At 33.8% G+C, this 27,041-nt stretch overlaps 1 protein-coding gene across 2 annotated transcripts in view; it reads left to right on the top strand.

The window, feature by feature from the left end:
* The window catches only part of CMYA5 (cardiomyopathy associated 5), a 107,378-nt gene extending 85,665 nt beyond the window's left edge, over positions 1–21,713 (top strand). For both annotated transcript variants that reach the window (XM_031966016.1, XM_031966013.1), the window contains exons 11-14: positions 3,256–3,389; positions 9,835–9,934; positions 13,864–14,037; positions 20,042–21,713. In XM_031966016.1, coding sequence (XP_031821876.1) covers positions 3,256–3,389; positions 9,835–9,934; positions 13,864–14,037; positions 20,042–20,288 — 655 coding nt within the window. In that variant the 3' untranslated portion in view covers positions 20,289–21,713. The remainder of the gene's footprint in view (positions 1–3,255; positions 3,390–9,834; positions 9,935–13,863; positions 14,038–20,041) is intronic.
* The last annotated feature ends 5,328 nt before the right edge of the window (positions 21,714–27,041 follow it).

The following is a 27,041-nucleotide window of genomic DNA, read 5'->3' as shown; positions in this document are numbered from 1 at the left end:
TCATTGCTTTATGATTCAGGTAAGTGGTCATCATGCCAAAAGCCAAGAAGATTCATGGGAAAAGATTTTCAGAAAGTATATTATTTAAAGCAAATTTGCCCCTGGCAGGAAAGGAGAAGTTTCACAACCAAGCAAATAATACAAATGTGCTGATCCAGTCATTTAAATATGAAGAAAATTGGGGACAGGGGATTAAAAAAAAGGGAAGGAAAATATCCAGAAATAATTCAGGTTTTATATATATATAACAATGACTTTTCTTAGCAAAGGGGAGTTAGCTATTGATAATTATTATTTGTTTCTACTTATTAGGTTAAATCACATATTTTATAGTAGATTTAAATCTATAAGCCTATTAAAATAATCCTCTGAATAATCTTCAACAATAATAAAACAATGAACAATAATTCAACAATAATTAAATCTATACGCCTATTAAAAAATAATACTCTGAATAATCTTCAACAATAATGGCTTTTATTGAGTTTAAGAACTGCACCTTCCAATCAAAAGGATTTGCTTTTTTCATTATTTATCTGAAATAGAATTAATTGCTGTTGAACCAGTGGCTCAGTTTCATTGATCCATTCTCACTGTACCTAAAGATAGAGTACTCTCATGATCATGAGGCAGGGCCTAAAATAGAACCCAATAAAATCTGAGACATTTGTACTGACCTTTCCAAACATGGGGCACTGAACATCAACCACTCAAATAGATCCTGGCTTCTGTCACCCCTTATTCTCAGTTACACATGGTGACTTTTTGGTCTTCTAAGTTAGTGGTCTCCACAATTCTTTGATGAGATACTCTTATCAATCAAAAAAATGTTTGAATGTGTATATCATATATATATATATATATATATTTATTTATAAATCATATAATATATACCTGTATTAATAACTATATACATTATAACACTCATACAAAACTAGACATTTAAAAAGGATAAGCTAAAAATGAAATGATATTTGATCTTGGAAACAATTAGGAAGTCACTGGAATTTATCAAGTTAGGGGAGTGACATTGTCAGACTTGCACTTTAGAAAAGTCTATTTGGTACTTGTGCAGAGGATAGATTGGTGCTGTGGGAGAATTGAAACAGGGGTAATAATCAGGAAACTATTGCTCTTCCAAGTGAGAGACAATGAAGGCATTAACTGAGAAGATATAGCTATATGAATGTAGAGAAAGGGACAGATGTGAAAGATGCTGTGAGGGTAGAATCAATAATATTTGGCAACTGATTGGATGGGGGAGGAGAGAGAGTGAGGACCCAGGATAATCCTCAAGATGATGGAGAGGATTTTAATCTAGGTGGCTAGAAGGACAGTGATATCTTCAACAAGAATAGGGAAGTTTGGAAGAGTTGTGGGTCTTGGGGGGAGGGAAAGATAAGATCAAAGGAGCTATTAACATCCATTCCCACATCTACTGTGCAGTCCATTCTGTTATATGGAAAAATTAAAAATGAAGAGCCCACCAAAAGGCACCTGCTGCAGCAACAAGCTGGTCTTGGGAGCAGAGTGTGTGTGCACTGGGAGTGGAGTAACTTTGCCTGTGTAGCTGCTGATGTTAGTGCTTAATGGTGGTCAGGTAAAAATTACCCTTCCCCAGAGCAGAAAGGGAGAAGATGGGGACATGAACAGCTAGGAGAAACCTGTGAGGAGGAGGGTGAGTGAAGATAGTTATGGATACAATGGAAAAGCAAAGGATAAAGTTGTGTAGAAGGCAAGCTCCTTGTCTGGTTGTTATTGGGATGGATTGAATTTGAGTTCGTTGCTTATCTTTTGGGGTAGTTTTATAGTCCACTGGGGATTCAGGGCTCTAACTTTGGAGATCACTATTCTAAGATGGACTCTCACATTGATTTTTTTCTGCTTCCCTTTATTATACATTTAATTAATTTTTTATATAGGGCAGGGTTCTTAAGCTTTTTTGTGTATGATGGAATACTTTGGCAGTCTGATAAAAACCTTTGGATCCCTTCTTAAAACAATGTTTTAAAATGTACAAAATAAAATACACAGAATTACAAAGGAAACAAATGATTAACTATTAAAAAACATTCATAAATTGCAAGTTGAGAACCTCTTTGGAGAAGCTGAGCAAAATGCACTTGTCCATAATTGTATAAATGGTCAGAACAAGGATTTCAAAGCAGCCTAAGAATGTAGAAAACAAACAAAAGACAAAACATATTATTGTGATGAGGTTCATGAAACCATAATGAATCAATGACAACTTGCTCATCTTGATAGGATTAGAAGCTTGCAAAGTTCATTAGTAATAAGATATTGGCATTGGTTATTCTCTGTAGCTCCCCTCTGCATTTGTCTTTTATTTAAATAGATAGATTAGCAACTTTGTATTATTTGCTTGCATGCAGCAAAGTTGCTTTAAACAATACTATTCTTCCTAAAAACTTGTTTCCATGATTCTTTGGGTTTTTGGCATGATGAACATTTTCGTAGTCATGATCCATCTTGAATTTTTTTCAAGTTCAAATTTATTAAGTATATAGCATTTCTTAGTTCAAAAGGACCCTCCAAGATTAAAGGAAATTGTAATCCTAGAGAAAATAAATGAATTCCTAGAAGGTCACCAGACTTTTAAATTAATTTTTTTGTGGATCAAAAATACCTTTTCTGGTTCTTCTCAAAATAATGTTCTAGAAGACATTTTAAAGAGTGACATAAATCAAGAGAAGCAGAAATAGTTTTAAAGAAAAAACAAGGCCTAGTGTTCAAGCACTAAATATTATGCAGATTTCTAGTGCTCTCTGGTGGGACAACAAGGAAAAATCACTTTCTTGAGATAAAGCACAGAGGAATGCCTTGCTATTCTTACTTTCCAAGTGCACAAAACCCAGATGTCTACCAATGTTCCCATTTGGAGTTGGTACAATAACAAGAAATGAATCCAACCATTCTGCCTTGGAAATGGCTCAAAAAACATAGAGATTTGGAGCTCTAGGAACTTTGGAGTTCACCCCTAAGACTCCAAACGCATGGCTTTTCTCATTGTTACATGAGATTTTGTTGCTACTCAGTTCACTGATTTGAAAGCTTAGAAAGAGAAATGGACAGAGAGAGAAATGAGTGATAGCTTGGTATCCTAGGAGAGAGATAAAGATGTCTCAACTATGTCATAAAAGAAAACAAAAAAAATATTTATTCCTTTTTAAAGTTTAGTAATTGGATGTTGGATCTTATTGCTAAAATGGGTTTATTTGTGTGTTTTGTTCTTAGATCTTATTCTGGAATTAAAGGATTTCAGCTAAAAGTTAATCTCCAGCCCAATGATAACTACTTTTTCTATGCAAAAGCTGTCAATGCTTTTGGGACAAGTGAACAAAGTGAAGCTGCCCTCATTTCCACCAGAGGTAAAGTATCCCTTTCTGAAAAAACTAACTTTTCTTTTGTCTACTTTATCTAAAATTGATTTCTTCAAAGATTCCTGTTTTTCCATGTAGCTCTCTTCATTAACCATTAGAGGGTATAATGCTGGAGAAACTGAGGCAAGATAGAGATTAGAGAGTTTTTAATATTTTATTTGGGTTTCTGAGAAGGAGAGATTTTTCTAGGGGGCAGATCAGAATCCATTATTCCCCCCTGGGGCTGAATTAGATTTTCATCTCAAAGAATTCAGCATCGAATGTGTGATTCCAGTGATTTATATATAGCTCCAACTGATCAGGGGAGACAAAGGCAATGGATGGAGTCCAAACACTGGTGAGTATGGGAATTTCCAGGAACAGACCATCAATTCAGTTCTGCCAGGTTGGGGGCAGGACCATAAATTCTAATAACTGGGAGTGAAGGGGGTAGTCACTAGAGAGAGAAAATCTGGAACAAGAGATATGTAAGCATATCTCTAAGTAATTTATCTGCAATTTATGGCTTTATGGAATGCTAATGGTCAGGGCTTCCAGCCCTAATTATCTCAGTCCTAATGGTCAGGAAGGGGGTTTGCAATCAGGGGACTGAGGCAGAGCAATTCAAGGAACTGAGGCAAAACAATTTGGGGAAACTAAAGCAGGACAATTTAGGGAAACTGAGTCAGGACAATAAAAGGAAACTGTGTCACAACAAGGGCACTTTGTTCTCCCATCTACAATAACACTGTTCATTTTCCCCCCAATTGGCCATCCTAGGAAAATCTATGCTGTGAAAGAGATAATGGAACTCACCAGTAGTTCTCTGGATTGTGCTGCTAGTTGATACTTGAAACAGTATGATCTATTAGAAAAAGCATTAGGTAAAAGTTTATTTCCTACTTTTTCACTAATGAGTTATGTGACTTTGGGATGTCATTTCACCTCTAATCATTAGGAATCACTTTTTTAAATTGTTGTATTGTTGGGTTCTTCCATAGAAATGCATAGAAATTGACTGGGAATCAATGGTTCCCATTAAGTCAGATCACTTAAACGCTATTGGTATTCTTGATGTACAGCCTTTCTTTAAACACCAATGAGTTACCAGACTTCTAGAGGGACAGAATTACATCCATATTAACAATTTTATTATAAATGAAATCAGAAGACATAAAGTTATGTCCAATAAATAAATGGACAATTCACAAGTTCTCTTTGGAGAATTGAATATAAAAGTTGGTGAAATTGGGATTTTTTGTTTAGTATTTTATTTTTCTCCAATTACATGCAAAAAAATTAAACATTCATTTTTAAAACATTGAATTCCAAATTCTCGCTCTCTCTCCCTTCCCAAACCCCTCATAGATAAGGCAAACAATTTGATATAGGTTATACATGTATAGTCATGTAAAACATTTCCATAATAATTATGTTGTGAAAGAAAACATAGACTAAAAAAATTCATCAAGAAAAATAAAGTTTAAAAACCATCATGTTTCCATTTGTATTCAGATATCATCAGTTCTTTCTCTGGAAGTAGAAAGCTTTTTTCATCATAAATCCTTGAAAGTTGAATTGGATCATTGTATTGCTGAGAATAGCTAAATCATTCACAGCTGATCATCTTACAATATTGCTGTTACTTTGCACACAGTTCATTTCCCTGTAAGTCTTCATGTAAGTCTTTCCAGGTTTTGCTGAGAGCATCCTGCTCATTATTTCTTATAACACAATAGTATTTCACCATAATTTGTTCAGCCATTCCCCAATTGATGGACATTTCTTCAATTTTCAATTCTTTGCCACCAGAAAAGAGCTGCTATAAATATTTTTGTATATGTAGGTTCTTTTATTTTTAATCTCTTTTTGAATATGGACCTAGCAGTAGTATTGCTAGGTTACACTATACCGAATTTTATAGTCTTTGGGCATTATTCCAAATTGATTTACAGAATGATTGAATCAGTTCCCAAATTCACCAGTAGTGTATTAGTGTCTTATTTTTCCCACATCCCCTCCAACATTTGTTATTTTCTTTTTGTCCTATTAGCCCATCTAATAGATATGAAGTGTAGTACCTCAAAATTGTTTTAATTTTCATTTCTCCAATCAATAGTGAGTTAGAGCTTTTTTTTTGCCCCATAGGGCTATAGAAGCTTTTATTATTCCATCTGAAAACTGTTCATATCTTTTGATCATTTATCAATTGCAGAATAGTTCCTATTTTTACAGATTTGATTCAGTTCTCTATATGTTTAAGAAATGAGACCTTTATCAGAGAAACTTGCTTCAAAAATTTTCCCAGTTACTATTGTTAATAGTATTTTCTTCCATCCTATTCTATTTAGTCTTTCTCTCCTCCTTTTTATTTGGGGATCCCTTTCAAGAAGTGATTGATGAATTCTTTCAATTTCAGTTTTATCCTCTGAATCTTTAATAACAGGGAAAAGTTTTCCTTGAGTACTAACCCTCCATTCAGGAGGACCTGAGTTCAAATCCAACTTCAGGCACTTAAGACTTAATAATTATATGACACTGGGCAAGTGATTTAGCTCCAGTTGCCTTGCCAAAACAAACAAAAAAAAAAACCACAATCATATCTTATCTGAGAGATTGTCCATGATGGTTTCCCCCAATTTTCTACATTCTTTATATTCTTAGCTACATTGGTTTAATTTATACAAAAAATTTTAAAATTTAAAATAATTGAAATTACCCACTGTACACTTCAATAGTACTCTCATATTTATAACATACTTTAGGATCGGATATTGCTGAATATCCTTCCTTTACAACTTTTCACATCTTCAAGAGCTGTCTTCTATGCCTCCAAGAAGATATGTTTCTGCCTTTGTATACCCAGAACTTAACACAATACCTGGTACTTATTAGGTATTTAACAACTGGTTCTTGGTTTGAAATCAAGATTACAGAGAATTTGGTGTACAATGTAGTAAATTCAGATTAGCATTTGTAGATAAAATTGGAAAGAGCAATAAATGAATTGAAATGGAACAGATCTGCTGACATTTCTACAGTGACTTATTTCTATCTATGACAACTATAGAACCTCAATATATGCAGTCTATCCTCATGTATTATATAAAGAAGTAAGAATGGTTCTTTAGAAGCTGTCAGGAAAAGAAGCTAGACTTGACCAAATACAACAGAAAATGCATATGTTGGAGCAACTTAATTTTCCAGATATTTTCAAAAGATTCCTAAAGAATGGTAAAGGTCATAAATGTAACATTTGCCCACTACCACCATCACTACCACTAGCAAAGGAACTGAAAAAAACATTAGTAACTATTAACCTATATTTCTCCTCTTATTTCTTTAAAACTTTGATGAGAATAGTTCATTCACACATCAAGGGTATCTTTGATGAAAATGCAAGAAAAAATAGACATATACTGGTAGATACTCTTCTATTGCATATCAGTTTTTTTTTAATGAATCATAAAATACAGATCACAATTAATGAAAATCAAAATTTAGTTAATGTGAATATATAATACATGAGTTAACTGACATTTTTAATCCATGCCTATATTGACTGTCTTTTTAAAAAAAATAATTATAACTTTTTTATTAACAGAACTCTATTGCATATCAATATTTAGAGATGAAAGATGGAAAGCATTTAAGTTATTGTTAATTTTTAAAATTTCAGAACAGTATTTGGTATGTTAAGATAAAATAGCCTTAAAGGCTCTGTTGAAAGAAGCTATTTAATATACTTATGTCAAAATCATATAAAATTCTATGACATTTATTATAGTAGAGATAACTTTGTTCAATGAACCCCTGAGTACCAATATAAAGTAAGACATTAGCTCCCCTAAGGTATTTTCCAATGTCTTGGAAGGTAGGCCATGCCTTTTTCAGAGTTTTAGTAGAATGATTTCCTCTCAATGGTATGGTTCTCCAAATGTTCCTATTTATAGCACATTGTACTAATTACATTGAGTCTGACAACACTATGAATTCTTATTAATGAAATTTATAGTCATTCAAAAGGATTGGCTTATGTCCACTAAAGCCACAAAGTAAATAAAAAATGAATGCTGTTCAGTTGATAACATGAAATGTTAAGTCTAACACATTGAGTAGTTCATTGATCCTTGACCAATCAACCAATTAATAAACATTTCTTTAAGCATCTACTATGTGCCAAACACTGGGGATATGAATTTAAAACATGAAACAATTCCTACTCTCAAGAATTTTACATTTTATTTAATAATAGATGATATATACAAATATGAATATATGCAGTATATACAGTAATTAAATATAAGGAGCTTTGGGAAGGAGGGCACTATTAGCTGTGGCGATCAAGAATAGTTTTATAAAGAAGATGATTCTTGAGCTACACCTTGAAGAAAAATTCTAGGTGATGGACATGAAGAGGGAGTAACTTCTAGGCATGGGGAATGAGCAGTGCAAAATCATGGTTATGAACAATGAAATGTGTGGGGAACACAGAGAGGGTCAGTTTGGCTGAAGTGTAGAGTATAGGGAAAAAATTGAATTGAAAAAAATGAAAAAAAAACTAATAAGTGAGCAAACAAACAAACTAATAAATAGGGAGCCACTGAAGTTTATTGAATAGAAAAGTGACATGATCAGAAAAATACTTTGACAGCCATGTGAAAGATAATTGTCCTGAGGAGGAACTTTAGGTAGAGAGAACAATTAGAAGGTGATGGCAATAAACTAGGAGAACTGGATATGGATATGTTGGAGTGAGCTCCAACTAGCTTGGATTATGTAAGCATTTCTACCTCAGAAATAGGCAACTACTACAAATCCGGCATTGATTTATTACTTTGTTGACTGCTTTAACAATGTATTAATTCAGATTAAACTGAAAAATATGTATTTAGTTCCTTCCCCCTCCCCCAAAGGGCCTGGTTGTTACCTAAACAATAATAAACCTAAATGTTTACATTTACCAACATACTTCTGTATTGCTCTATAAACATTGCTTAAATTCTGCAGGAGAGCTTAGGGAATGAAATTTTCACCAGACTAAAAGCCTGGTGATTGTAGCCTAATAATAAAAATAATATCTGACAATAATATTTGCTTTATATGCATTATTGTGTATTTGAACCTCACAGCACCCATAGTGAGAGGTGATAGTTCATTGGCCCAGAATTGAATAGGGAAAGAGCAATAGTTTGGATCGTATTTTAAGAATTGTGCAGCATTTTCACTGATCCTCTATTGTTTGCTGCCACTAATGTTCATCTTTTTAACAGCAGTATTCCCTCAGGGATGTTCTATGGTTACAAATTATGGAAGTCTATGATCTCTGAACAGCAAAAATTATAGATATCATAAAAAGCAATGAAAAGACACATGGTAGACATAAGTAGACTGCAACATATTTCCAACAATGACGTACATAAGGATTCATATGATTAGAAAGGCTGTAAGAAGTCTGTCTCAGTCCTTAATCTTAGTGCTTTCCTTCTGAAGTTCTAGTAAATTATGAAATTATACTAAATTCATCCTGAATATATCATGTTTGGATATAGATTTTTTTTTGGTATTTTGATTGTCTTATTAGAGTGAGCAAGAATTAAAGCAAGAATTGCTTTTTTGCCTGTCTTAGTATTTTCAATGCTTAGCATAGTCCCCAGAACATAATAGGTACTTAATTCTTGTTGATTGAAAAAAGGAGATGAGTGAGAAAAGAAAGGATAAAACCTTCAGAGGGAAGTTTCTAGCTCAAAGAGAAGATTCTCTGAAGAGAATCCATGGGAAAATTTGTATAAAAATCAAATAAAATGAGGAGACATGAAGGAGTTGTTATCTGTAACGATGGAGAGAATTCCCCTACTTGATGAAACCACATGTTATAGCATCTATCTATTTGTACATTTGTAGCAGTTGCCATACAATGGAACTTGAGTGGGAATCAAAATAGGCCTAGACTCTGGTCACTTCTGGGACATGTACTGAGTGGAAGTGACCCTGCTCTGTCCTGGCCCCATGTTCCTCCATGAGATGACTCTTGTCTTTTTATTTTGATTTGATCAAATTACATTCTTAGAATTAGAGTGCCTTACTATATTTTTTAGAATGTTTTAATCTGCAACTCTGGATCAGTCATAACAATACTGCCAAATCATGGTCAGTACCAAAATTATCAGTTTTTAGAAATGAATGCTGTTTTACAGAAAGGGCCATTCAGTTCCTTAAGGAAACTCCCATTATCACAGACATTGGAGTTGTCTAATGTATGGATGGATTTTTTCACCCCAGAATTTAGCTTTTCCCAGTCAATCACTCCTAGAAAAGCTCTTTAGAAGCTGAATATCTCAGTGTCTTCCTTCAGAGGAAGTAGAGATCTCCACTTATTCAGTTGAGGTCCAAGTGATCCAGACCTCCCTCACTGTGATAGTATTGTAATACTCTTTTCTTAAATTTGCAACAGGAACCAGATTTCTCCTACTGAGAGAGACTGCTCACCCTGCACTACAGATCTCTTCAGATGGAACAGTAATCCGCTTTACAGAGAGAAGGCGACTCACTGAGTAAGTAGAATCCCAAGCAGGAAAAATTCTGATACCTCAGCTATGTATCCTTCTATTAAACGTGTCAATCTAGAATTGATTTTATATTCAAATGAAGTGTCTGTGTGAGAAATAAAATTCAGATGTGCACACATACATGATACCAAAATATTTATACACATATTTATGTCAACCAATATTATTAACAACTTGCTATGTACCAGACATTATGTTAAAGACTAGAATGAAACAGTCCCTGCTTTCAAGTAGCTTACATTATACTGGGGAAGAAAACACTAACATATATAAGTATATCAATAATAAATACAAAATGAATACAGGGTACTTTAGGTCGGATAGATGGATAGATAATGTCTATTGTAAACATCAACATATATAAACATAAATCTATCTCTGTATATAACATATAAAGTAGACCCCAACTATTTGGTATTATTTCACTATATTATGTATGTAAAAACAAATATAATGTAATTAGGGTCAATATTGACCTAGGGTCAATTGATATATGCAAAAGGTTATAAATATATAATCCAGAAAGAAGTCTAACATAAATAGTATATATTTTTTCACTTTTGTTATTTTTTGCCTCTTTTTTTATAATATGGCTAGTATAGAAATATATTTTGTATGAGTTTACATCTATAATTGATATAATATTGCTTGCCTTCTCAATGGATAGAAGGATTGAAGTGAGGTGGATAATTTGGAATTCAAAGTAAAAAAAAGTTTTAAATAAATAATATAATTTGAAGTCTAAAATAAAACTCTCTGTACTTTCCTTTAAATAAAAACAATAAAAGATTCCCTCTCATTTTAAAGTATCTTTTCTATATAAAAGTGAATAAAAAGTAGCTTGGATCTATGTAAATGATAGATTTATGTAAATTCTGTAATCTGTGATTATGTTTATATAAAGCAGATCCAAATTATCTTGTATTCATTTTAGATAAATATATAAATTATATGCATATAAAATTAATTGTATGAATGTATAAATAAGATGCATAGAAAATGAATGTGCATGTAATTAACATGTAAATAATAAACAATATATGTACAAATTTACAATGAATGTAAATGGATGTATAGAATAGCTCATAAATGAAATTATTAGGTAGCTTGAGGCTGCTGTATATTATAGAGCTAGAGAGTTAGATAGATAGATACATAATTTATATAGCTCTATATGTGTGTGTGTATAAAACCGAATCAAACTACTTTGTATTAATTATGTATACATTGATATGTTATCCAAAGATACAATGATATAACAACTTGTATTTATTTTGTATATGTAGATTTATATATCTATAACTATTTTATATAAGAATATAAATTATTATAATATAATTGTGTATAAATATTTTAGATATAACTTATCTTATAATACATTATATAATATTTAACAATGTATACTGATAATATATCTATGTACAAAATGAATAAAAGAGTATATTATAGAATAAGATTATTAAAATGTCTAAAATATATTTACAATTATATATTATATTATTTATATATTCATATATGAATTATATATTATTATGTTATGTTTTGTATTATATATTATTATATGACATCATGTTATATATAATACATGGTATATAATTGTCATATGTTATTAATATAAATTAAATAATTTGTATATAAATTTATGTTTCTGATTATGTCATATGTAATTATAATATATTATTATATGTTGTTATGGTATATAGATGATATATCTATACATACAAAATGAATACAAAGGAGTTTGATTCTATTTTATATAGCTATATCTATATAAATCTGTAAATTAAAACACAAAATTAATATGATAGATTGGGTATATTACAAAAATTACTTATTTTCATATTTGTTATTTATATATACATATATATATGCACACACATGTGTGTAACTGTATATGCATGTGTGCATATTTACATATACTTATAAACACACAGAGAAACCTTTCACTTCAAAATTAGACAGTTTTACTGTCTTTATTGAAAGAAAAAATACTGTTTTTTTTTTTTTTTACATTTTACTTCTTTCTGTATTACATGCTCAACTTAAAAAGTCCAAGTTGATTCTATTTTAACCTTCTCTAACAAAAGTATTTTTTTTCCTTTTAATCAACCCCTTTGAAAATGACTGGGGGAAGAGGGAATGACCCCCACGCACACATTAAAATCATTTTGATAATCTCACCCAAGTTGTTCTGTGAATATTTCAAAATTAGAAGTTTCACAAGAGGAAGGCTATAGGGACAAAAGAAAAAATTCTACTACACAATGTGAAAATCAAATTAGATAACGGATTTGAAAGTGCAAACACTGAGGTGTAAGATATTGTTATTGTCATGATCAAATCCAGATATTTACTAGGAACAGGCTATTATCATGGAACAGTCTAAAAGTCTTTCATTTATCACTAGTGGCAGTATTTTATAATAATTTAGCACAAGAAGGTAGCTTATTTGCTACAGTTCTGTAAAACAAATTTCTTTAAGAAATAGATGACATAAGGAATAATACAGACATACTCTTTGGTTTGTAGGAGCATCATTTACAATCCTAGACAAATCTTTCAGTAAATTACAAAACTTGCTATCATACCATTTGGTCAATCTCAAATCTTTAATATTGTTCCTATAGAATTGACTGTCCCTTTTAACACTATTTCACCTAACATCATAGTTATTGGGACTTTATTTGCCTCAAGCATCAATGAAAGATCCTAGGCAGAATATGTCCAAAAAGAAAATATCAGAAAAGATGATGCAGTTGTTGACCTGTGAAATGACTTGTAATAATCAAGTATCTGGGTATCTGGGGGGGGGCATTTACCAATAATATTTTGGTCGTGGCCATTTTCCTCTGATGATGCTACAGATAGGGGGACAAGATTTAGAAAATTCCAAATGCATTAATCATTTTCTCATATATTAAACTTGAAAAGGCAGAAAGTGCTGCATAAACATTAACATCACTGAAAGTAGAAAAGCTTCCTTGTTGCCTTAACTATTTTAAGAAGAAACTGAATGAGTCACCCACCATTACTAATAAAGAGGGAAGAAATATTAGAGGTTGCTTCATAATAATCTTTCTGTCACAGAAGTAACTAAAGCATGGCAACAGGAACTCTTCATCTAGCATCATGGGAGGTTAGTGCATTCATCATTCAAGGGCACTAATGATGCTCCCAAGAGTTCTTCGAGAGTCAACCAAAACTCTTCTGAAAACCTGACTAAATAATAGCATAAAGAAAACCAGCTTTATTGTTACTTATGTTATTGTTTGTATTTAATATGTTGTTTTTAATTGTTCATTATGAATACATAGAATATTGATACTTGAAATTAAATTAGGTGCCCACATGCAGGTTTGTGGATGGTGGGATGCATTATTAAGAAAAGCTATGGAATCTCCTTCTTTGGAGGAACCATCTGCTTCTTGGAAGATGCCCTGGATGATTTCCACTCCTATGATGGTGAAAGAGAATTTATATTGGATTCATGTTCCTGAATTTACTTTTTGCTTTTTAAAATAGAAATCCTCTCATTATTCTTCATCTTTTTGTTATATTGGATTTAACTCAATTCAGTTCATATTAATTAAGTGTCTGTTATGTATAAAATACTATGCTTTGAAAATATCTTCTAATTCTTCTATCCCCAATGAAGGTGAAATATGGTAAATGCACAGGAATGGGAAGTAGATTTATAAAACAATAATTGAGGATTTCATAAAAATCTTGGTGACTGGTCAAACAAATTTGAAAGTACAGTGATGCAAGAAATGTTTTAGTCCCTTTCTGGCAAATCCAAGAAAATTTTGACTCACAAATAAAGTAGACTATAACAACTGTGAACATTCATGAAATAAACATATTGCAATCATTGTACTTGGTGACTATTTTAATTTTATGCATGTTACCTACAGAACTCCATCTGTTCTGGGTGAGCAACTACCTCCCTGTGGCCAACATTACTGGGAAACCACAGTAACAGACTGTCCAGCATATCGTCTTGGAATCTGCTCCAGTTCTAACATGCAAGGCAGTGCTCTTGGACAAGGAGATGCTTCTTGGTATATGCACTGTTCTGAGCCACAGAGGTAAGTTTAAAGCCACATGGGTATAAAAGAGGTGTATTTATGTATATTATTATTTATGTGTATTATGTGTTTATATGTGGTACTTTAAGGCAGTGTGCACTGTCTTAAAATCTGAAATAGTCATAAATTTGTTATGAGTGTTTGTGGATTAGTGTTTAAAGATTATTAACCTTTGTTGGTCTTGGAGAAATGGGCCAAGTTAGAACACAGTAGGTGTTGTCTTTAATGAATGAAAGAATAAATAGTATTCACTAAGCACTTGCTATGTGTCAGTCACTAGGGTAAGTTCTGGGGATCTAAATACAAAATCCCTGTTCTCAGGAAGTTTACATTCTAATGAAGAACACAATCATTGATAGAAGAGTATTGACTAGAAAAGGGAATAATGGTTAGGGAAATTACAAAGAAACGTAGAATAATAGGGCAGAGATTTGATTATAGTTCTCCTAGAAAAAGGTAAAAAGGCAGGAGGAAAGAAAGGGTTAGGGTTAAGGAAATGACCAAGGTAGGAAATGTAGGGAATGAATGATGAAGAAAGTCCCTACACTGATATAAACTGCAACCTAGTGCTTAACTCTTACAGAGTAATTAGAAGCAGTTAGACCACACAGTTAATAGAGAAATGGGCCTGGAGCCAGGAAGGCTTAAATTGAAATCTAGTCTCAGGCATTTACTAGCTATGCGACCCTGGGCATGTCAGCCTCTGTCTGCCCTCAGTTTCATAGTCTGTTAAACAGAGATAATAACAGCATCTAACAATCAAGGTAGTTGTGAAGATCAAATGAAAAAGCACATAAAAATGCTTTGAAAATCTTTAAGTGCTATATAAATTATAGCTTTCTTATTACAAAGGAAGGAACACATGCAGTTAGGAAGACTGGTAAAGATTTTGTGCAAAAGATGATTGTTGAGGGAAAAACCAAACCTTGAAGGAAATAATAAAATTCTCTCTATTTTTTGAGACCTAATTCAAGTTCCATCTCTTTCATAAATCTTCTCCAACAATTCTTTTTGTTTGTTATTGTTATTTTTCATTTGTATATGACCAATCATGACCCCATGAAGTAGAGCAGACCAAGTCCTTCTATCCTTCACTATTTTCTTGAATTCTGATCAAGTTCATTGTTCCCTGTGACTCCATATAACTCATTCTCTGCTGTCCTCCTTTCCCTTTGCTTTCAATCTTCCCAATATCAGGTTCTTTTCCAGTGGGTCTCATCTTCTCATTATGTGCCTGAAATATTTAAGCTTAAGCTTTAGTATTTACCTTTGTAGTGAATAGTCTGGATTAATTTCTTTAATTATTGACTGGTTTGATCTCCTTGCTGTCCAAGACTCTCAAAAGTCTTTTTTAGCATTACATTTGAAAGCATTGATTTTGAAGTGCTCAGCTTTTCTTATAGTTCAATTCTCCCAGCCAAATGTTACTACCAAAAAAAAAAACAAAAAAAAACAAAAAACAACCCATACCTTTAACGTACAAATCTTTGTCAGCAAAGTGATGACTCTGCTTTTTAATATGCTTGTTCTTATTTGTCATAGCTCTCCTTTCAAGGAGTAAGCATCTTTTAATTTCATGGCTGTAGTCATCATTTGCAGTGATTTTTAAGCCCAAGAATATAAAATCTGACACTGCTTCCATTTTTTCTCCCTCTTTGTGCCAGAACATGATGGAACCAGTTGCCAACAACTCTAACCTACAATAATTTCTTTCCTTTCTACTATCCCTAACAAATTATATATATCACACATTTGGGTACTTAATTGTGGGCTACAGTCCAGAAGCTCCGGGGTTCTCTTGAGTACCACTGTTGTAGTTTGTCTTGTATTATCCTCTAATTGTTTTATGCCTGTAAGTCTTGTCTCACCTACTAAATTCTGAGTTCTTTGTGGGACAAGAACATCAAATTCTTTTGTATTCTCTTCCTCCTATACTTGCTTAGCACAGGACTAGATAGTCATTAAATCAATAAGCATGTATTAAGCACTTACTGTGTTTGAGACACTGTACTAGGCAGTGGGGATACAAAAAAAAAAAAAAAAAAAAGCAAAAGACAGTCCCTGCCCTTAAGGAGCTTACAATCTAATAAGGAGATAATATGCAAGTAAATAGATATCAATAAGCTTTATGTAGAATCATTATGAAATAGTGAAGAGAGGAAAGTCACTAAAATTAAGAAGCATTTGGAAAGGCTTCCTGGAGAAGATGAAATTTGAGTTGGTACTTGAAGGAAACCAAGAAAGCCAGTGGACTGAGATCAGGAGGGAGTATATTCCAAGCATGGGGGACAGCCAAAGAAAAGGCCAGAGTCAAGAGATGGACTGTTTTATTCAGAACAAAAAGGAGGGCAGTGTCTTTGGATCAGAGACTATGTGGTAGGAAATTGGGTGTCAGAAGACTGGATAGGAAGGCCAGGTTAATGCCAGAGGATGTTTATTTGATCCTAGAGGTGATAGGAAGCCATTGGAATTCTTTGGGTATGGGGGTGATATTTTTGGGCCTATGCCTTAGGAAAATTATAGCAGAGGGATTGGAATGAGGAAAGACAGGCAGACTCACCAGCAGTCTATTACAATAGTCCAAGTTTGAGGTGATAAGAGGCTGCACTAGGGTAATAGCAGTACCAGAAAAAAGGCTTTTGTGAGATGTTGCAAGGTGATGGGCCTTAGCAACAGATTGGATGTGGAGAAGAAGGTGAGAGATAATAGGGAGTTGAGGATGACAGTAAAGTTGCAAACCTAGTAGTAATAAGAAATTTGGGAACTGTGGTAGTAATAGGAAAGTAAGGGGAATGAAAAGGGTTCAGTTTTAGACTGTTAAGTAAGATATCTATTAGACATCTAATTCAAGATTTCTGAAAGGCAGTGGAAGATATGAAATTGAAAGTCATCAGAACATTTAGGGCAGAATATCATTTTTGAAAATGATAACCATAGAGATGGTAATTAAATCCATGGAAACTAATGAAATCACCAAGTACAATAATATATAAAGGGCCCAGATCAGAATCCTTTGGGACTCCAATAGTAAGAGGGCATAACTTGGATGAAAATCTGACAAAGGAGAATGGGAAGGAATGATCTGGTAGGAGAAATTGAAGAGAGTGTTATTTCAAAAATCTAAAAAGAAGAGAATATCTAGGAGAAGATGGTGATTAACTGTCAAAGGTTATAAAGAGGTTAGGAAAAATGAGGATTGAGAAAAGGCCATTGAATTGGACAGTTAAGAGATAATTAACTTTGGAGAGAACAGTTTCTGGGGAAAGATGGGGTCAGAAGCTGAATTGTAAAGGATAACAAAAAGAGTGAGAGGAGAAAAAGTGGGCCTTCTCATGGCATTTAGCTATAAAAAGCAGGAGAGATATAGGACTATAATTAGAAGGGATTGAAAAATCAAGAGAGGGTTTCTTGAAGGGTGAGGGAGACATGGCCATTGAAGACAGGTGGTAGAGTGAAGATCACTGAAGGGATTATCACTTGGAGGAGATGAGATGGAATGGAATTAGTGGGTTTAGCCTCAATAAGGAATAAAGCCACTTTATCATCTGAAGCAGGGATGGAAGATAATGGCGGAAGACATTTCAGTGATATGAGATGAGTAAAAAGAAACAAGAGGAAGATCATGGCAAATAGCCTCAATTATTTTTTTTAAAATATGAGGCAAGATTCTTACCTGAAAATGTGGGGGGGAGGCAGAGGTTTGAAGAGGGATGGAAACAGTCTGGAAGAGTTAATATGGAGAGTAAGATAGTGAGTCAATAAGGGAAGTATAAAAAGGATTGCCTAGCAGCATTGAAGACCCAATTTCATGAAACATAAATGTGGAGTGGATTCAGGCAGAATAGTTGTATGATTTTCCCTACTTTCATTTGAGGGTGAAGGCTGTGAATGGTGGGGAGTCATCCAAGGCTGAAGCTTGATATAATGTAGTCAGTAATACTATAAGGGGTCCATGACTTGAGAAGAGGACAGTGTAGAGTTGAATTGATTCTCAAAGTGTTGAGATGAGGAAAAGAGGAGAGAATGGTCTGTACTAGGGAGATAGCCTGGGAGAAATTTAAGGGGTTGGTGGATTGGAAATCATATTGTGGATAAAGAGTAGAGTTTGGTAGGGGAAAACAAAGGGAGAGATGCATTTGTGGATGATGGCAAGATTAAGAACATGACCATCTTCGAGTGTGGCTGAAGTGGAGTGGAAGAATATATAGTGGGAAATGAGTAGATTAAGGAACTGAGGGGTTAGGGTGTTTGAGAATCAATATGTAAGTTGAAATCCTTTAATATAAAAAAAAGGAGTTGAGAAGGAGAGAATGAATTCATTGAAGAAGATAGGGGAATGAGGTGGAGATCTGTAAATAATAGCTACCATGATTTTGATTAGATGGTAGATATGAATTATATGAACCTCAAAGGAGGAGAGTAAATAGATACATAGAAAATTCTCAATAGATAATTATTGAATTGAATAAATTTGAATCTGGGAGAAATCTGGAAACACTTTGGTGTTGTGGGAAAATCTTGCAGTCAGAAGATCTGGATTCTAGTCTCGTCTCTGCTTATATTTGTGTTATGTTAGGAAAATTGTAGCCTCAGTTTCTTTATTTGCAAAAAAAAGAAGAATTTGACTAAATTGCCTCTTAGTTCCTTTCAACTCTACAACCCATAAAACCAACTACAGCTTGGTCCCATTAATATGAATAAACCCATGAAAAGGTAGAATAATTTGAATTCACACTATTTAAAGTATAATTATATGTAAAATATATTAACTGGTTCCAACCCAATGGAAATATGCAAAGAAAATGTTTGAATGAAAATCTGAAAAATAGACTAGTTCACAAGCTTTGTTATTCACATTAATGAGGATCCAACTATGTGTAAGAAAATGATGTTGTTATTGACAATTGTTATTGAAGGTGTGAAATGGGATCAATTTGTGAGGGAAGTAATTGAGGACCAGCCAAGTTCACTAAAATATAGTATAGGAAAAGGAAGTTAGACATTTATAATGGAGCTGGCAAAATTGGAGATGTGTTGCTAAGTTTTAAAAACCAAACAGAAGAATTTACATTTTATCTTGGAGGCAAATGAGAGTCATTGGATTTTAGTGATCTTGGAGCTAACACAAAAAAGAATCATAGGATTGTAGATTTCTGGCTGGAAGAGAATTAACCGCTACTGAATCCAACCCCTCATTTAACAGATGGACAAACTTAGGTGGAGAGAGGTTGACTTGCTTGATTCACATAACTAGTTACGTGTCTGAGGAAAGATAGGAATTTAGATTCCAAGTGCAACTTTCTCTCCACTATACCAATTGTTGCCTCAGAAATCAGCTAGTCTAATTCTCTCATTTTATGGGATGAACAAAGTGCAGGCTAGAGAGATTAAGTGACTGGTCTGAGGTCACACAAGACAGTAAATGACCAAGTTGGAATTTGAAGTCAGGTCTTTTGACTCCAAATTCAACATTCTTTCTGTTACCCTGTTCATCGTTCTAAAGAATGAAGCTGAGCAAAATTCTTCTTCTTTTCTTTAACAAACTTGAACAGAGGTCTTTATGTAAATTATAAAACTGTAAAATTAATGCATTCTCAGGGAAGCAAGACAGCAGAACATTTTCTGATACATAGAAGCCTCCAAGGAGTTTTTTATTCAGAAGAATGACAGTCAATGAATGGAACAGCTGAAAGGTGTAGGCAGTTGGAAAAGAATGAAAATTTTTTGGGAAAAAAGTCAAAAGGTTGCAGAGGGTCATATTGACTATTCTGAGATGGCCTTTTTTAAATAACAGGATGGGAATATTTAAAATTCTAGACATTTGGGTTCTTGTTATGGTTATACTTGAGTCACCAGGAAGGGTCCAGTTAAACACCTGGCAAGACATTATTTGCTAGGCCATCCTTTGTATTCTGGCTAATAGCTGGTAAGTTAATCAAGGTATATTGTTTTCATAGCTCAGATTTATTTTAATTTCTATACTCTTCATTCTGTTTCATTTCAGGTATAAATTTTTCAGCAATGGCACTGTGAGCAACGTCCACGTGACTGAACATGCAGTCAGAGTGGGCATTCTGCTAGACTACAGCAACCAGAGACTTTTATTCATAAATGCTGAGAGTGGGCAACTGCTCTTCACCATCAGGCACAGGTTCACAGGGCCCATTCACCCTGCCTTTGCCCTAGAGAAGCCTGGACAATTCACCCTGCACCTGGGGAAAGAGCCGCCAGATTTTTTGAGGCATAAATAATGATTTGCTTTCAAAATAGTGTTATTTGGAGGAGAAAGAATTCACATTTAAGGGGTCTGTTCTTTCCATGGATCCTCAGTACATGTGTCCACACTCATACCCACAACTACTACTACTAATATTATATATGCTAATAATAACAGCACACACAGAACAACATTACCTTTCATTTGTGTGGCCTTGGGTGAGAAAAAAGGTTGAACAACCCCATGCCCATTGAGTTATACATTATGATGTCTACTCAGAATAAATTTCTAATGTAAAAGTTTGGGTTAGATCTGCGGGTCAAAATGGAGAGAGCCACATTCAAAGACATTCTCTCTTCATTATCAAGGAAATAATTACCATGATGGACAGTGGAGGAAAAGGAAAGTGGGAATGATGATGATCTACCATATGAATGAGTTGTTTCTCCCACTAAAGGAACATCTGACTCTTTCTGCAAGGGAATAAAACATAACATGTCCTAAGACATTTCACCATGACAAAATGAGTCCCAAATGTGGAATATTATCTCTCACTCTGAAATATGTTATTGTTGTAAAGGTTATAATGAACTATTGTATAATATTGTATACTCTTGTACATGAGCCCCTTTTCTCTCAAAATCAAAATGTAGACACTGCTAGACTTTAGGAATTTGCTTTTCTATAAATAAATGGATAGAAAATATAAAATAAAAATGGTGGCCATGAAGATGTTATTATACACACTGAATTATAGGTCAACTTATCTATGTATTTTATATATCAACTTATCTTCTCAGGAATACCTGAGAAAAGCTGATGGGTATTGTATCTCTAGGGGCTGAGCTTTGATTAATTTTTAAAATGTGAAAATGATACTTCAAATTCTTCCCCCCCAAAAAAAGTATCAGTTCATAAAAAACAAGATCAGCTATGAGAAAAAGAGGGAATGTTTATGTTTATTTAGGTTATTGCTTCACATTAGATATAGTTTTTAATAACATGTTATAGCTTTTAAGAGCATATTTTAGTTTTTAAGAGCATGTTTTTTTTTAACACCTTTTGTCATTACATCAGTCATTTATGAAAACAATGACAAAAACAACCCTTTTCAGACCTCCCATACTGAATTCCTTCCCCATGTAACAAGAAAAAACAACTAACCAAACCCATTCACCCACCCAATCACACTCATAAACACACACACACACACACACACATCTGGTTCAATGACCACATTTGAAAACATATTCAACTTTCTGCTGTAATATTCCCTGGAGTATGCTAGAGCCAGATCAATCTGGCTCAAGAAAGTTGATGGTTTAATTTTGAGTGTGAGCATTTGCACCTGGGAAGTTGGCTGACAAAATTAGATCTTGATTTATTGTTATGGGTAATGTCTAGACTTAAGAAAGTCATGGGGAAAATATTATTAATGCAGATTAAACTTTAAACTGTGTTCTGTGTACTTTTTTTGTTTGGAAAGCCAGTTGTTAAACCTTTATCAGCATACCTCTTATAGTCTCCTCCAGATAAAATATTAAAGCACATTCAAAATCAAAGAATAAGCTTAGAGCAGACAAATCTTGACATGCCTTTAAGGATAATGTTGGTCTCATTTTTGGGAGGAAGTTTTATGTGTGTGTGTGTGTCTGTGTGCATGTTTATTTATTTTCTACATCTCTCAGCTAGAAAGGATCTCCCAGGTCCTCTGGTTTGACCTGCATATGAATAAGAATCCCTTTGACAGCATCCCCAATAAGGGATCCTTCAGCCCTATCTGATGAACCCTTGGAAAGGAGACACTACTACCTCCTGAAACAGACCAATCCACAATTGGCTGCTCTAATTATTAAGATTTTTCTTCTACATAAAACTTAAATCTGTCTTGGTTATTTCTACCCATTGTTACTAGTTATGACTTTTAGGATTGAGCAGAACAAATCTAATCTTTCTTCTAAATGGAAAGCCCTTCCAATTCTTGATTACGCTTATCCTGTCCCCTTTATCTTCTGTTTTTTGGATTAAGCATAATCAGTTTCTCCAACAGATAATCATGGGATAGTCACCTTATCATCCTGGTCACTTTCCTCTGGATTAGCTCCAGTATGTAAGATGTGACATCAAAATTGGGGGTAGAAATGGTGACTTAATTATATAGGGAACTTCTGGAAAAGAAAAGGAAGTTCTATTTGCAATGTACAATTTTTGAAACATTCATATATATCTGTATGTATATATATTTTGTGTACACACATATGTAATCAAGACTGAGTACAGTGGACATATCACCTCCCCCCTTTGGGACATTATATCTCTTTCAGGAACTATAAGTTGGTGTGAGTTTCTCATCAGATAATGTTGAGCTCATACTGCACTGAAATGACTCAGAATCTTTTCCATGTAAACTGTCATCCAGACCCATCTCCCTGCTTTTATATTTGTGAAGCTTTTTTTTTTTTAACTTTTTTGATTATCCTTATTAAATTTTACCTTACTAGATTTGGCCCAACATTATAGCATGTCTATACCTTCTTTAAGTCCCAACTTTCATCCAACACATTAGCCAGTTTTACATCATTTGAAAATTTGATAAGCATGCCATCTGGGCTACAAAACAAGTCATCAACACAACTATTAAGCAGCCTAGAGTCAAGGACAAGTCCCTGGAGTGCTTCATTAAAACATCTCTCCAAGATGATATCGACCCACTGATGAGTAATCTTTGCATCTGATCATTTAATCAGTTCTGAATGCGTTTAACTATATTATCATCTAGCTCATATCTTTCCATTTATTCACAAAGATAGTAGGAGACACATTATCAAATACTTGTTCAAATACAGGTAAATTATACTGTAGTATTTCCTGGTCAAGTAATCAGTAACCTGACTGAAAAAAAGAAAAGAAAAGAAATAAGATTAGTTCAGTATGACCTGTTCTAAAATAAATGGATAAGTAAAATATATATACATAAGTGTGTATGCATATATATTTATATTATGTATGTATGTACGTATGAATGAAATGCTTACTATGAGCCAAGCACTGTGCTAATGCTGGGGCTAAAGATATAAAAAGTCTGGACTAAGGAATTGAGACATCCCATGATAATTCAATGTTTCTAAGGTAAAAAGAAATTTCAAAACAGATTTTTTTACTCTTCTCAGGTAGTTTAGAGGACCATTGGTTTGAAATAGGAAGGGACCTTGGATGCTATTTTTCTTTATCCTATCATTTTACATAAGAGAATAATGAGACTTGCCCAACATTGCATAGGCAAAAAATGGCAGCATTGAGATGTAAGGATGAGTCCAGCCAGGTAACTCCATAGTGCCCAGAGTTTTAGACCTGAAACCAGAAAGACTCATCTTTCTGAGTTTAAATTAAAAAAAAAAGTCATTCTCAAATGAAGAAGGGGTGAAAGGAGTATTTTTTTGGGGGGGGATTAAGTGACTTGCCCAGGGTCACACAGCTAAGTATTAAGTGTCGGAGATCAAATTTGAACTCAGATCCTCCTGACTTCAGGGCTGGTGCTCTATCCACTGTGCCACTTCGTTGCCCTAGGGGTGAGTACTTTTTAAAAGAAATATTTCCCATCTTTTCAAATGAGACAACATGATACAGATGTAAAGTCTGACTCCTAGCAAAGACTTTAGAGAAGTTTGCCATTTCCTTCCCCAGCTCATTTTATAGGTAAGGAACTGAGGCAAGTCATTTGAAGAAAGTCTGAGGCCAAATTTGAACTAGCACCATGCTCTTACTCTAATTAGATCAGGGATTCCTTACTCATTTAAGTCATGGACCTCTTTGATAATATGGTGAAGCCTAGGGACCCATTGTCAGAATCATGTTTTTAAATACATAAAACAAAATACATAGAATTACAAAGGAAAGTGGGTATATTGCAATACAGCTATCAAAATATTTTTAAAAGCACAAAAGTTCATAAATTTCAGTTTATGGACTTGAATAAAGAGTTAAAATAGTTTCACTTTCACAGTCTCAAATTTCACAATTCACTTTGGTTTATTTTTTTTTGTTTGATTGGCAGTTTATTAAGCGTACTTCTTTGGTACCTTTTCTATAATCTTTTAAATTATTTACACATGGACTGGCTTAAAATGTATTTCATAGAAAATATCTAAAAAAGAAAATAAAAAGAAACTGCACATATATATGGATAATCAGCTGAAATTATCTAAAAAAAGAAAATAAAAAGAAACTTCATATATATATGGATAATCAGCTGAAATGTACGGAAGAAGTCCTTTAATTTAATCTGTTGTTCTTACTAAAGATGCTTATGAAATCTCAATAGGTCCCTTTCATCTCCTTTGATTGTGCACTGGAAACCAGGTGTTTCCACATTCATCAGGAATCTAAATCTGTTTTAAATATTCTACTGTGAAGACTGAGAGCATTTTTAATGGAAGCTCATTTACATGGCTAGTGGAAGACCCCATTCTTCCCCATTTAGTTTTTATGCTAAGCACACTTTGGCCTTAGAATTGGAAATAGGTACCTGGTCTCAAGTTTTCCCCTTTTTGTGCTCTTAGAGAGAGTTGTGGGTGGATGTTCAATGTCATTTTCCTTTAGGAATGTATTATGGCCACTTAGGAGAACTGAAGTATAAAAGGGGTGGATCAGAACTCCTGCAGCTTTCCCTAAAATGTAAAAAACCTATTCAGAAGTGCTACTTTGATTTCTTTTTTCATTCTTGCCTTTCACTATAGTGCTCCTCGTGAGCTTTTGTAAAAATATTATAATAGGACAATATATATTATATTGTTCAAGAAACTTTTAAGAGTCACAAATTGTCCATGCCAATGTTTTTAGAAGGATTTTTTTAATCATAAAGTTTTATCTTTATATACCCTATGGCCTAGCACCCCAACTCTTTGGTTACATAGGTCTGGTTCAATCTTAGAAGGCATTTCATACAAATCTTTCTATGGCTTATGATTTCTTATTTCTTTGCTCCTGTTCCCTCTTCCCTCCCCCAAACCTGCCTTCACCAGCTTCTGGAAACATCCCATTTTATCTCACATTGGTCCCACCTGGGGATTTCCTGGGAATATTCAAATATAGTTTATGTCTAAGTCTTTTTTGAAAGACTTATGCAAGTAGTTAGGCTAATAAAGCATTTTAAGTTCACAGATCTAAAGTTGGAAGGCTATTCAGAGGCCATTTCCTCCTTTTGCAGATGAAGAAATGGAAGACCATGGAGCTTATGTGATTTGCTCAAGGTTACATGGTAAGTAGTTAGCGTCAGAGATGAGATATGAACATAGGTCTTTAGTGTTAGTGTTTGTTCCTCCATACAATCCTGCCAACATTTACAGGATGGGCTTTATTTAATCCTATAGAAAGCACAAAACACAAAAGACTTGGAGCCAAGCCCATAAACAGTCAGGATGACTTTGCTTCCTCCAGTAAGTTTCACCGTCTCCCAAAAATCTCTACTTTCCTCAGGAATTGTAAATTGTGGTTGAATCCTCCACCTCTTCACCCAGACTCCCCAAAAGGCAAAGAACTTGAGAATAACTGAGAATTTACTCCACTCTTTCATATCCTCAGGGAACAACATAACTCATAGTACTATGGCAACAACAAGATTATACGATGAGATAGACGTGGCTCTTTTCAACAATGAGATGATTCAGGTCGATTCTAATGACTTGTGATAAAGAAAGCCCAGAGAGAGGGCAGTGTGGACCACAGCACAGCATTTCCACTTTTTCTGTTATTGTCCACTTGCATTTTTGTTTTCCTTCTCAGGTTTTTTTGCCTTCTTTCTAGATCTGATTTCTCTTGTGCAGCAAGATAACTGTATAAATGTCTACATATATTGTGTTTAACATATACTTTAACATATTTAACATGTATGGGACTACCTGCCATCTAGGGGTGGGGATGAGGGAAAGGAGGGAAAAAGTTGGAACAGAAGATTTTGCAAGGGTCAATGTTGAAAAATTACCCACAATTACCCACGTGTAAAGGGCTGAAATTCTGAGCAGATGCACTTGGACAAGGGAAGACTTAAGGCTAATTACCAATTGGAAATACTCTATTAGCATATGCTTGGAGAAAGAATGGCCCTGCCCACTACTCTGTGCTGGCTCGATCTGTTGGGATAGAGAGAAATTTGAAGGAGAGGTTAGAGGATGGAGTAGGACAAAAGAGTGTGATTCTGGGGAGTAGAAAAAGAGATTCCTGTGTCCATTCCTCTGATTTCAACCAAGAATAAAGACTAAGGATTTTTGCTTATGCTGACTCCAGCTGATTCTAAAGTATGCAAGGTGCTAGCTTGGCCTTCACACCCATGCATATGTTTTATAAATAAAAAGCTATAATAATAATAATAATAATAAAAGAAAATCAAAGGTGAGATTAACAAAATTAAAAATCATTGAACCATAATAAATAAAAATAGGAGTTCTATGTGTATGTGTGTATGTATGTTTGTGTTGGAGGGAGTCAATAAAATAAACTATTGGTGAATTTGATTTTAAAAAAAGAAGAAAGCTAGATTATCAGTGTCAAAAATTGAAAGGTTGAATTCACTACTAATGAGAGGAAATTAAAGTAATTATTAGGAACTATTTTGCTGACAATAAATCTGACAACCTAAGTGAAATGGGTGAATTATTCCCAAAAATATAACCAGATTAACAGATGAGAAAATAGAATCTCAAATAACCCTATCTTGGAAAAAAAATCAAATAAGCCATTGATGAGTTTCCTAAGAAAAAATCCCCAAGAATGATAGTTTCACAAGTGAATT

Source organism: Sarcophilus harrisii, chromosome 1 (assembly GCF_902635505.1).
Source record: "Sarcophilus harrisii chromosome 1, mSarHar1.11, whole genome shotgun sequence".
Lineage (NCBI taxonomy): Eukaryota > Metazoa > Chordata > Mammalia > Dasyuromorphia > Dasyuridae > Sarcophilus > Sarcophilus harrisii.
The sequence above is the reverse complement of the archived record's forward strand: the minus strand, read 5'-3'. Positions and strand labels throughout refer to the sequence as shown.